This window comes from Podarcis filfolensis (genome assembly GCF_964270895.1).
Source record: "Podarcis filfolensis genome assembly, contig: HAP1_SCAFFOLD_278, whole genome shotgun sequence".
In the NCBI taxonomy this organism is placed as follows: Eukaryota; Metazoa; Chordata; class Lepidosauria; order Squamata; family Lacertidae; genus Podarcis; species Podarcis filfolensis.
Genome location: NW_028149341.1, coordinates 20,287 through 33,368, shown reverse-complemented (window position 1 = coordinate 33,368; position 13,082 = coordinate 20,287). Strand labels below are relative to the sequence as shown.

Genomic DNA, 13,082 nt, shown 5'->3' with positions numbered 1-13,082 from the left:
ACAAAGGGGTAAAGATGCAGGGATGGGGAAGGGGGGTGAAATGGGGAGGGGGGAGGAAAGGACAAAGACCCCCTCCTTATCCCCCCAAAAACCAAGATCTTACATGGGACGATGAAGCCCCTCCAACACAAGAGATTCCCCCCCCATTACACTTGGCTATGGGATATGCATGGGGGGGTGCAGGGGCCTTTCTGCAGAGGAAGTCCTTGCAGGGTTTCCGTGGCGACTTCTGCTTTGAAGCACCCCCGCCACGAACATTAGTTCCTGAGGGAGATAGAGGGAGTCCGTGGAAGGGTGAAGGGGCGAGAGAGGCCTGGATAGAGACCCCCCCTTCCTTCCTTCCTTCCGTCTCTCCCCCTCCCCCCGTCAGTGGCTCGTCCTGCGAGGCCCCTCCGGATGGAGAGGTGGGCGCGCTTGGGAGATATAGTGCGCGCAGGGCGAGGGTTGATAGCTGTCAAGGGGGGCGGGTTTCTGGGCGCAGGGGAGACGGAGGGAGGAGGGCAGAGGAAGTTGGGGGGCTGAGTGATCAATGGAAGCGTCCATGGCGGGGGGAGGGGAGCCCTGCCGAACAGAGAGATGCACGTGGCCTTTTGGAAGAGATGTCTCCATCTTGGATGTTGGAGGGGGAATCTCCGGAGGGACAGGAAGGAATCCCTGAAAAGGGGGGTCCCATTTCCCCACCCACTTATTGCCAGGAAGCGGATTCTCCCCGCTCCCCCCATATGCTCTGGCTAGACGCTGGGGGCTCCGGAGACAGGGCACTTCTTTCTCCCAAGTCCAGCCACTGGAGAGAAAAGGCAAGAAGATCCTGGGAGAAATCCCCTCCCTTAAGTTACTGGAGACTTCCCCCCTCGCTCAGGCTTCCAGTTTATTGCAGGAGAAGGGTCCCGTGTGGGTGGTCCTGGCCCACCTCTGTGCTGGCAGGAGGTCCAGATTTCAAGAGGGCAGACCTGGTGGGCAGAGCAACCCCCTGGCCAGGTCAGCTGCATGAGAGCTCCAGGGAGGGCAGAAGAGAAAAGTCAGGAACGCCATTTCGGAAGGGATCTTCCTTTCTTCTTCCCTTTCTCCTCCTTTGTCTCCTCTTTCCTCTCTTCTCTTCCTGCGGCCTTTTCACTCTCTGTGGAGGGGGAGACCATCAGATTCAGAGAAACAAGGGTTGTCCTGGGGGTTGGGACTCCCCCACCCAAATGTCCAGAATCCTCCTGTGTCCTCTTCTCCTCCTTCTCCCTTCTTTTTCATTTCCACCCTTACCTGGGTTTTCTTCTCTTCTTTACCTGGACTACCTTACAGGGACCTTTAGGAAGTTCTCCACAGTAACTGTGAGACCACTGAGTTCCTTTATCCTAAGAAGTTGTCTTCCTTTTTCTTCCTGTTCTGTTGTTCTTGCTATACAGTTACCTGCTGAAGCACAAATTGAGCTGGCGAGAGTGTCGTCTTGCCCATCTCGAAAGTTTGACTTCCAGGGGAGAGGGGATGTTGACAACTCACACGAGACCCACTTCCTCCCTGCAGAGAAGAAACCTATCACTGTAAGTAGCAATGTTCACTTTCCACTGCACGACTGATCATTGATGCTGTTGTACAGTGGTATCTCGGGTTAAGAACTTAATTCGTTCTGGAGGTTCATTCTTAACCTGAAACTGTTCTTAACCTGAGGTACCACTTTAGCTAATGGGGCCTCCCACTGCTGCCACGCTGCTACCATGCGATTTCTGTTCTCATCCTGAAGCAAAGTTCTTAACCCGATGTACTATTTCTGGATTAGAGGAGTCTGTAACCTGAAGCGTCTGTAAGCTGAGGTACCACTGGAAAGCAATAAAAAATATGGGTGGAGGGTGCTATGAAAATGCTTTCGGGATTCATATATCCTTGATACATTGGTGGGCTTCAAGGGTAAAGGACCCATTATCATGATAGACAATGCCCATTGCTGGAGGGTTCTGACTGATAATCCTTTAATTCCTTCTGCTAAGCTTATATTATTCAGGAGAACATCCAGAACCGATATGAATAACAATGGTGATAGTGGACAATATTTTCTGTTAATACATTATTTACAATACGTTTTGCCTTTTGTCTTGAATATATTGCTTTTATACTTCTCATAAACAATTGACCCATTTTGCATCATTTCTAAGTTTTTAATCTTAAATTCCCAAGATATATTATCAAAGGCCATCTCAGCATCCACAAATATTATGGCTGCCTGCTTTTCATTCCTGGCCGTCAAGTACTGAATAATATTCCTTATATTGTCCTTCATCTGGCAGTCAGGAATAAAGCCTTAATATTTGCAAATAGTTCATAATCACTGTTCAACAAAGAAATCGGCCTGTAGATTTTAACCTGTAATAAGTGAGTCTGGTTTGGGTATCAGTGTAATATATGCTTCTTTCCAAGTCTCTGGTATTTCTCCTTTTTTCAAAATATTGTTCATCGCTTCCTCCAATGGTGCCAGTAGGGTGTAGCTGAAATTTTTATAATATTTAATAACAACAACAACAATTTATTACGTATACCCCGCCCATCTGACTGGGCTTCCCCAGCCACTCTGGGCGGCTTCCAACAAAATATTAAAATACGGTAATGCATCAAACATTAAAAGCTTCCCTAAACAGGGCTGCCTTCAGATGTCTTCTAAAAGTCTGATATTTAATGTTTTCTTTGACATCTGGCGGGAGGGCATTCCACAGGACAAGTGCCACTACCAAGAAGGCCCTCTGCCTGGTTCCCTGTAACTTGGCTTCTCGTAGCGAGGGAACCGCCCGAAGGCCCTTGGCGCTGGACCTCAGTGTCCGGCTAGAACGATGAGGGTGAACACGCTGCTTCAGATATACTAGACCGTTTAGGGCTTTAAAGGTCAGCACCAACACTTTGAACTGTGCTCGGAAACGTACTGAGAGCCAATCTAGGTCTTTCAAGACCGGAGTTATGTGGTCTTGGCGGCCGCACCCAGTCACCAGTCTAGCTGCCGCATTCTGGATTAGTTGTAGTTTCTGGGTCACCTTCAAAGGTAGCCCCACATAGAGCGCATTGCAGTAGTCCAAGCGAGAGATAACCAGAGCATGCACCCCTCTGGTGAGGCAGTCTGTGGGCAGATAGGGTCTCAGCCTGTGTACCAGATGGAGCTGATAAACAGCTGCCTGGAACACAGAAATGACCTGCGCCTCCATGGACAGCTGTGTGTCCAAAATGACTCCCAGGCTGCGCACCTGGTCCTTCAGGGGCACAGTTACCCCATTCACGACCAGGGAGTCATCCACACCCACCTGCCTCCTGTCCCCTAAAAACGGTACTTCTGTCTTGCAGTAACTCCATCCAGTCCTGGTGCTTTTCCTGATTTTAAGTCCTTTATTGCTCTCCAAATTTCTTCCACTTCTATTAATTCATTCAGTCTGTCCTTCTTTTCTGTTGGGATTTGTTGCACTCCGTTCTTCTTTAAAAATTCTGCTATTTTGACTATATTATCTTTTCCAGCTTTTTTATATAACTGTCTATAGAAATTTACAAATCATTTTCTTATTTCTTTCAGATTCTCTATTTCTTTCTCTCCAATTTTAATTTTATATATGTCTTTTGAGATTTTCTTTTATTTATCTGCCATGCTAGCCATTTTCCTGGTTTATTTGCGTTTTCAAAGTTCTTTTGTTTCATCGTTTTAATTTTCCATTCTACTTCCTGATTCACAATTGTTGAAAATTGACTTTGTAATATCTTAATATTTTGATTAATCATTATATCATTTGGGTTTTTAGCTAGTTTTTTTCCATTTTCCATTATCTCATTTAAAATTTCAATTTTTTTATTTTCTCAGAAAGTTTTGGGTAGTTTCCCTTCTTTTGATTTTATTCTCTTTCTCATTCTATCAATTTCCAATGAAACTACCCCCTTCAGGTCCCCCATAATTATTTTTTGATCCACAAAGTCAAATAATTTCTCTTCCAACTTTCTATAAAATTCAGTCTTACTGCCATTTGGTGCATAAATCCTGACAATTATCAGTTTTCCTCCCTTCTTTATCCTTAAAGATTTGTCTCACTTCTTTTTTTTTTTAATACAACACCACCCCTCTCTTTTTACCCCGTCTGATGAAATAAATTCACTTCCTAATTTCTTTTTTACCAAAATTCTTCTGTTTCCTTGCAACATGGGTCTATCAAAAACAAATAATATCAGAGTTTTTATTAATAGAATATTTTCAATACTATTTCTTTTAGTTTTGTTATTCAAACCATTAACATTCTATGTCATATGTTTTAATGCCATTTTGTTACTATTTATTTTTGAACTAAAGTCTTTTAAACTTGTCCTTCTTCTCCCCCTCCTAATTTATTTTCTTCTTCTTCTTCTTGGTCTATGGTAGTTCCCTGCACCTTCGGAGGAAATTTTTTACTTCATCCGTCTTTTTCAGTTTAAATTTCTTTTCCTTGTAGTAGAATGAGACTCCTTCCGGATACTCCCATTTAAAATCTATATTTTTTTTCTCAGCACTTGTGTCAGAGGTTTATATCTGTCGCGTCTTTTCAGCAGACGAAGTGGAATGTCCTTAAATATGATTATCATTGCGCCCTCAATATAGAGCTTCTTTTCTCTATCTTTTTAGCAAAATTAAATTTCTCATCTTCTTATCTTTAAATATAATCAAACAACTTCCTGGAAACTTTTTTCCTTTTTTATTATTTAACTTTTATTCTAAAAGCATTCAATACTGTATTGGCAAATTCATCTTTTTCAATTCCTACCCATTGTGCAATTTCAGTAATCAATTTTTCTAAAATATTCTCTCCTGCTGTTTCTGGGAGAGATCTGGTTCTCAAATTTCTCTCTTTGCATCATAATGGGGTGGGGTGGGTGTTTACTTGGGTGTGGGAATTTAATTATGTTGTGTTTGTAACTTTGTTTTTTGTTTTTATAGTTTTATTGTTCTGTTAGTTTGTTTTCTGTATAGGTTTTAATTTGATTTTAAGGGGAGGGGTCAGGGCTGCCCGGGAGTGGGTCCCAGCAAACAAAATGGCTGGGGCAGGTTCCACAGGGGGGATGCACTGGGACAACCGATCTCAGTGATCATGGGTAGGAGGAGGAGTTACGCTAAGACTAGACCATGTCATTACCAAGGAAGCAGGCTTAGTTGTTGTCTGAGGACTATCCCTGCCTCCAGGTCTGGTCCTGACCGGACGGATACTGGAATCAGCAAGGGATACCCACACGACCTGAAGGTGCTGCTGTGCAATGCCAGGTCAATGATCCATAAAACCACTGTGATCCATGACTTGATTGTGGATGGAGGATTTGACCTGGCATGTGTAACAGAAACTTGGTTGGATGAAGCAGATGGGCCTGTCCTTGCCGCTGCTTGTCCACCAGGTTTCTCTTACGCACAGCAACCCAGGCCTTGTGCGCGGGGAGGGGGGGTTGCAGTGATTTTTAGGAAGTCATTAGTTTGCACCAGGTGTCCTATTGGAAAGACCCAGTTCTCTGAGTGCATGTTCTGGAAGTTGGGCAATAGGGGCAGTACAGGATTCCTATTGGTGTACCGACCTCCCCACTGCACCAAGGATTCCCTGCCCGAGCTGCTTCAGGTCGTGGTGGATGGCCTCCTGGAGACACCTAGTTTGGTTGTCCTAGGGGATTTTAACATCCATGCCGACACGACCTTACAAGGGGCCTCTCGGGACTTCATAGAAAGCATGGCCTCCATGGGGCTGTCCCTGAATAAGTCTGGCCCAACTCATAGCCACGGGCATGCCTTAGACCTGGTGTTCACCTCTATGGATGTTGCTGATCTGGCACTAAGTAAAAGTGAAACCAAAGAAGTGCCATGGTCAGATCACTTCCTGGTGCAACTGGACTTCTCCGCGACCCTTCCCCTCTGCAGGGAGGTGGGACCGATTCAGATGGTCCGCCCCCGCAACTTAATGGATCCAAATGGTTTCCAGAGAGTGGTAGGGGATGTTTTATCCCATGTTGATGGCCTTTCAGCTGATTCCCTGGTGGCCCACTGGAATGTGGAGTTAACCAGGGCTATTGACTGTTTGGCTCCAAAGCGCCCTCTCCGATTGCATGGAGCCCGGAGAGCCCCGTGGTTTTCCACGGATCTGAGGGCAATGAAACAATCGTTGAGACGGCTAGAGCGCCGGTGGCAGATAACCCATTCTGAATCTGACTGGACACGGGTTAGAGCTCAATGTCGAGCCTACCAAGTGGCGATAGCGACGGCGAAGAAGACTTTCTTCACCGCCTCTTGCATCTGCGGAAACCAGCAGCAGGAGACTCTTTCAGGTGGTTCGCAATTTAGCGGAACCACCTGCTCCATCAGGGCCCAGTACGGGCCACATGATCTCCTGCAATGACTTTGCAAAGTTTTTTGCAGATAAAGTCGCTGTGATTCGAGAAGAGATAGACTCCACCGTGGGAGCAGGGCTGGGGCGGGAGAGTGCTAGAGTCCTGTTTAGTCAAGTTGTGTGGGATCAATTCCAATCTGTTACCCCCGAGGATGTGGACGAGTGAAACCAACCACTTGTCTCCTTGATCCTTGCCCATCCTGGCTTATAAAAGCTAGCCGGGAAGGACTGGGCGATGGGCTTTGTGGGGTGGTGAAGGCTTCCCTCCGTGAGGGAGCCTTCCCAGACCCGCTGAAAGAGGTGGTTATTAAACCGCTTCTTAAAAAACCATCTTTAGATGTGGCCACGATGGCCAACTATCGCCCAGTCTCAAATCTTCCATTCTTGGGCAAGGTGATCGAGCGAGTGGTTGCTGAACAACTCCAGGCAGGCCTGGAGGATGCGGACCATTTGGATCCCTTCCAGTCGGGATTCAGGCCTCATCATGGGACTGAAACTGCCTTGGTCGTACTGGTTGATGATCTCCGGCGGGCTAGGGACAAAGGTGAGAGCTGTTTCCTAGTTCTGCTGGATCTCTCAGCGGCGTTTGATACCATCAACCATAACATCCTTCTGGACCGTCTTGAGGAGCTGGGAGCACTGTCATACAGTGGTTCCGCTCCTTCCTCCTGGGCAGTGATCAGAAAGTGGTGGTGGGGGATGAGTGTTCAGACCCCTGGGCTCTCACTTGTGGGGTGCCTCAGGGTTCTGTCCTCTCCCCCATGCTTTTCAACATCTACATGAAGCCACTGGGAGAGATCATCAGGGGGTTTGGACTGGGTGTCCATCAGTATGCGGATGATACCCAGCTCTACCTCTCTTTCAAATCGGAACCAGTGAAGGCAGTGAAGGTCCTGTGTGAGTGCCTGGAGGCGGTTGGAGGTTGGATGGCGGCTAATAGATTGAGGTTGAATCCTGACAAGACAGAAGTACTGTTTTTGGGGGACAGGAGCCGGGCAGGTGTGGAGGATTCCCTGGTCGTGAATGGGGTAACTGTGCCCCTGAAGGACCAGGTGCGCAGCTTGGGAGTCATTTTGGACTCACAGCTGTCCATGGAGGCACAGGTCAAATCTGTGTCCAGGGCAGCTGTTTACCAGCTCCATCTGGTACGCAGGCTGAGACCCTATCTGCATGCGGACTGCCTCGCCAGAGTGCTGCATGCTCTGGTTATCTCCCGCTTGGATTACTGCAGTGCACTCTACGTGGGGCTACCTTTGAAGGTGACCCAGAAACTACAACTAATCCAGAACGCGGCAGCTAGACTGGTGACTGGGAGCGGCTGCAGAGACCACATAACACCGGTCTTGAAAGACCTACATTGGCTCCCAGTATGTTTCCGAGCACAATTCAAAGTGTTGGTGCTGACCTTTAAAGCCCTAAACGGCCTTGGTCCAGTATATCTGAAGGAGCGTCTCCACCCGCATCGTTCTACCCGGACACTGAGGTCCAGCACCGAGGGCCTTCTGGCGGTTCCCTCACTGCGAGAAGCCAAGTTACAGGGAACCAGGCAGAGGGCCTTCTCGGTAGTGGCTCCTTCCCTATGGAACACCCTCCCACCAGATGTCAAAGAGAACAACAACTACCAGGCTTTTAGAAGACATCTGAAGGCAGCCCTGTTTAGGGAAGCTTTTAATGTTTGATGTATTTTAATATTCTTTGGGAAGCCGCCCAGAGTGGCTGGGGAAGCCCAGCCAGATGGGCGGGGTATAAATAATAAATTATTATTATTATTATTATCCCACAATTCCTCCTGTTCCTTATTCAGCTCTGACACTGCACTTTTATTTTTCTCATCCTCCTTTTTTAAATCCTTTCTTGTTGCATAGGTTTCAATCCTTCCTCTAAATTTTGTGTTCTCTTGCTTACATCTTTTATCTGGGCTTTCATCTCATTCACAGTTAAATCTAATTTTTTGTCTGTCTGCTCCCATCTGCTTTCCATATTTTTCTCACTTTGTTTAATTTCTTTAATATCTTTATTCTGTTACAAAAACAGTTTTGCAACATCTCCTTCCCTTCCATTTCTTGTTTGACCCTCTCCGGGTCCCTCCTGGTGTTGCCCCCTCCCCTCCTTTTTTCTGTTATTTCCTCTTTCACCACCAGGTGGCCCTTTCATCTCCAACCAGTTCTATATCAAATGTATATAGCTGAGAGGGGGACAAAGGGTAAATGCTGCAATAATCCAATAATTATTTGTACAAAAAGAATAAGAGAAAGCAAGAGAAAACGTCTTCCACCATTTGGTTGGCTAATCCACAGATCTTTCGCACTTTCCACTGTATCCCCGTCCCAAGAGCAAGAAGAAATCAAAACCATGTCCCAACAAAACAAATTATTTCGCCTCTTGGTGGCTTAATTCAACTTCCATCGCTTTATATTCCAGGAGAAAGGAAAAGAGGAAGGTATTCCCTACAATTATAATGTCTTAACAATGAAAAAGGTGAAGTTAAAAGAGAGAGAGAAAATAAATCCACCATGCTCAGTAACCAAAAGAGGGGGTTGTCCCCAAGTCTCTTCCTGTAAATATCTCCTCGATTTTTTTACAGTACCAGACTTTTGCAGTTTTTTTATATTTGTCTCTTCTGGTCTGGTATTTTAACTCACAAAAATAGCTCCATAAACATATTTTTTTACAAATTGCGCAGTTTAAATTAAAATTGAAAGTAAAAGCCGGAAGCTCCTTCTCCAGAGATCTCCTTCAACTCCCAAAGGGCTTCAGATAAGTTTATTTTCTAGGCATTTCCACCTCTCTTTCTGTAAACCAAATCTTCACAACTAAAAGAGTATATTTATTATTTTTTATTCGCTGTAGGAGATTAGAATCTTACTCAGTTTTGCAGGTAATTCATGCAGTGTAAATCAATCACAGTCGGGGCTGACTTCCTTTTTTATCCCTGCTGTCTTCCGAATCTTTTCTCAATTAAAATTTTCCACCAACCTTTTGCCAGATTCAGGTTTCTTTTTCTTCGAGAACTGGCTGCTGTGCAGGATAGACTTGAGGATTCACTCCTCGCGAGTAGTTAATGGCCTCCGGCGCCGGCATCTTGATCTCGCAGCACTTTCCTCTCCCCAAGGGGAGAATTTTCGGTGGTGGAGAGAACTCCTTATGGCGCTGCTGGCCTCAAAATAATCCTTTTGAGTGTTTTGGGTGGGCTGCGGCCCCCTTGGACTCCCCCTTTGTCTCGCAAAGAGCTGAACTCTCTCCAAAGGGCTGAGTCCCGTCTCTTCTCAGCTCTGCAGACCAACCGGAAGTCGATGTCTGATGTTTAATCATGTTTTAATATTCAATTGGGAGCTGCCCTGAGGGCTGGGGAAACCCAGCCGGATGGCTGGGGTTTGAATAATATATTATAATTAATATATTAATTATATATTTCCCCCCTTTAATTTATAGTATCATTCTCTTGGCCACATTTAGGAAAGGCATAATCCACTTTTGTAATCCAATTGACAGCTTACATGCAAATGGGATATTATTCCAAAGGATATTTTCTTCTGAAAGTCTTCCCGTTAGAATTCAGCTTTTTCAGTGTCACACATATTTGCTTAGCCACCCACCCAAAGGAGAAAGGAAAGTGAGAGAGTCCTGGACAGATAATTTCCATGAGGATAGTTCTATATTACAAGAAGGGCATGAGTTCAAGTAGTCCATTCCCAGGCCCTACTTCCTCAGGGAGACGTAGAGAAGAGAGGGGAGAATCTAGGAGATGCTTTTTTTAAAAAAAAGGTGATGTTAATTAGACTCACTTTGTGTTAAGTTCCTTTTCCCTCTTCCTTGAAACCCTAAAATGATTTTCTTTCCCCCCAAAGGAGAAGGCGATCCAAATTCTGAGGAGACACCTTCAATTTCATTGAGAATAATGAAGGCAAAGTTAAAATGTACATAATGTCCTTCTGTCAGTGTGTACACTGAGTTTACAATAATGAACTCAACAGAAGAGAAACCATCTAAAGCTATGCAGAGCAAAAAGAGCTTGAACTGCACCAAAATTCTTAGGAAACATCAACAAACTCCCAAGGGAGAGAAACCAATTAAATGTATGGAGTGTGGAAAGAGCTTCAGTCAAAGTGGGAACCTTAGAACACATCAGCGAATTCACATGGGAGAGAAACCGTTTAAATGTATGGAATGTGGAAAGAGCTTTGGTCGTAGGGACACCCTTACAATACATCAGCGAACTCACACAGGGATGAAACCATTTAAATGTATGGAATGTGGAAAGAACTTCAGTCAAAGTGGAAACCTTAGTACCCATCAGAAAACTCACACAGGGGAGAAACCATTCCACTGTATGGAGTGCGGAAAGAGCTTCCATCAGAGTGGGCACCTTCGAATACATCAGCAAACTCACACAGGGAAGAAACCATTTAAATGTATGGAATGTGGAAAGAGCTTCAATCAAATTGGATACCTCAGAACACATCAGAAAACTCACACAGGGGAGAAACCATTTAAATGTATGGAGTGTGGAAGGAGCTTCAGTCAAAGTAAACTCCTTAGACTGCACCAAAGAACTCACACAGGGGAGAGCCCATATAACTGTATAGAGTGTGGAAAGAGCTTCAGTCAAATTGGAAATTATAGAAGACACCAAAGAACTCACACAGGGGAGAAACCATATAAATGTATAGAGTGTGCAAAGAGTTTTCGTCATAGTGTAACCTTTAGAATACATCAGCGAACTCACACAGGGGAGAAACCATATAAATGTATGGAGTGTGGAAAGAGCTTCACTTCAACCAAAAACCTTAGACTTCACCAAAGAACTCACACAGGGGAGAACCCATATAACTGTATAGACTGTGGAAAGAGCTTCAGTCAAAGTGGAAGTTATAAAAGCCACCAAAGAACTCACACAGGGGAGAAACCTTTTAAATGTATGGAGTGTGGAAAGAGCTTCCGTAATGGTGGAACCCTTAGAAGCCATCTACAGACGCACACAAAGGAGAAACCATTTAAATGTATGGAATGTGGAAAGCTCTTCAGTCAAAGTGGAAACCTTAAGAGACATCAGCAAACTCACACCAGAGAATAACCATTTAAATGTAAGGAGTGCAGAAAGAGCCTCGGTCAAAGCAGACATTTTAAAGACCCCAGAGAACATTCACAGCAGGGGGGGGAGCATTTAAATATGAGGATTGTGTGTGCAAAGAGGTTTACTGATAGTGAGAAATCATTTAAATATATGGAATGTGGAAAGAGCTTCAGTCAGTGTGGAAGGAACTTCAGTTGGAGTGCAGATCTTAATATACATCAGCCGTTAGATGCATAGAGTATATGCGAAGTTCTGGTGTCTGCATGTAAATTTGTACCCATGTATTCAAGTAATGAAGGTGATGTCTCACAATAGTAAACGCAATATCATATGTCATGAACTGTTTGCAGTTTGCGGAGAGTGTGAACCTGCAATGCTGGTGGTCAATGTTGATGCTCTTTGAGTCGGCTGAAGTTCAGTCTTTCGTAGAGCGAGTTAGTAATGTTGGTGTTTTTGGGGTTGCTAATAGAGCATTGTGGAAATTACAGGGTGAAAATTGTGATGCTTCGGAAGCAGAGTTGTTTAAATTAGTAGTATACGAACAACCGTATAACACCTATTGTTGTAGTTATACTAAATGAACAAATAAGACACAATAAGACACAGAGTGAGGCCATCTACTTATGTGCATAAACCCCTTCTGTAGTTTTTATAATTGATACACTAATAGTGTTACAAGCCTTCCTCTTCCTTGGTTTTCTGAAGGGCGCAATGTTCAGATAAAACATTCTTTCCAGTGGCAGCAGGAAAAGAGGAATGAAGAAAGCAGGGTTCCTGGGGTGTCCAGAGGGGGTGTGAAAGAGACCCCCACCCCCCACTCCTCTGGATGAATAAAAGCAACCCTGGGGGAAGAGAAGGTGGTGGAGAGAGAGAAACATGGCCTTTGGTGGGTGATTCTGTTTGGGGTGCTGTCAATAAGTTCTCCACAGGGGCTCGGGGGCATCCTTTGCTACTCTCTCCTTCCCAAGGGTCTGTGGCTCCTCCAAGTCCTCCTAGGGAAGGATCCATTAAAAAGGCTTGGAGGGAAAGAGTGTTCTAGACCAGCTGCTGCATCCTTGTTTCTCTTTGGGGGGCTGGATCTGCCCCCACGTAACAGTGAATGAAACATATGTACCTTTGTTATACCTTCATCTTACTTTCTGTAATGGAAGCTACTGTTTAAAAAGTTTAGAAATAGGAAATTTATGTGTCTGACACTTTCCCCTTGAGTCTTCTTCCCAGGCGTTGGGAGCTATTGGAATGGTAAGCTAAGGACTTTCTAAAGGTCTGGTTGTCTTTTTTTATATATATATATAAATTTTTATTAATTTTCCAGTATATATTAAAACACAATACAACTGACAATACTTAAACAAACAAACATACAAACACGTATAATTTCATACCCTCTTTTTCTTAAACCTTGTTTCAACGACTTCCCCATACCTCCCTTTTCTGCATCCCTGTTTTAAACTTTTCCAGCAACCCCTAATTTCAATTACTTATAATTCACTTTCTTTAATCTTTTTTCTCTTACCCAATTTTTTGTCACTGCAGTTCTGTTTTACGTTACCGATGACATTTTAGCACTCATTAATTTTACAACAGCTCTTAAGATAAACTTTAAATTTCTTCCAATCTTCTTCCACCGTCTCTTTTCCTTGGTCACGGATTCTGCCAGTCATCTC

General features: G+C 44.5%; 1 protein-coding gene across 1 annotated transcript; it reads left to right on the top strand.

Annotated features, from left to right (window-relative positions):
• Positions 1 to 767: 767 nt before the first annotated feature.
• On the top strand, positions 768 to 11,880 carry LOC310755114 (uncharacterized protein). The gene is made up of 2 exons (XM_083631791.1): positions 768 to 1,529; positions 10,190 to 11,880. The coding sequence occupies exon 2, from the start codon at positions 10,303 to 10,305 to the stop codon at positions 11,413 to 11,415; it is 1,113 nt and encodes a 370-aa protein (XP_083487917.1). The 5' UTR covers positions 768 to 1,529; positions 10,190 to 10,302; the 3' UTR covers positions 11,416 to 11,880.
• Positions 11,881 to 13,082: the final 1,202 nt, after the last annotated feature.

Excerpts from the sequence above, each read along its gene's own strand:
- LOC310755114 (XM_083631791.1), top strand. The coding sequence starts at position 10,303 with ATGAACTCAACAGAAGAGAAACCATCTAAAGCTATGCAGAGCAAAAAG.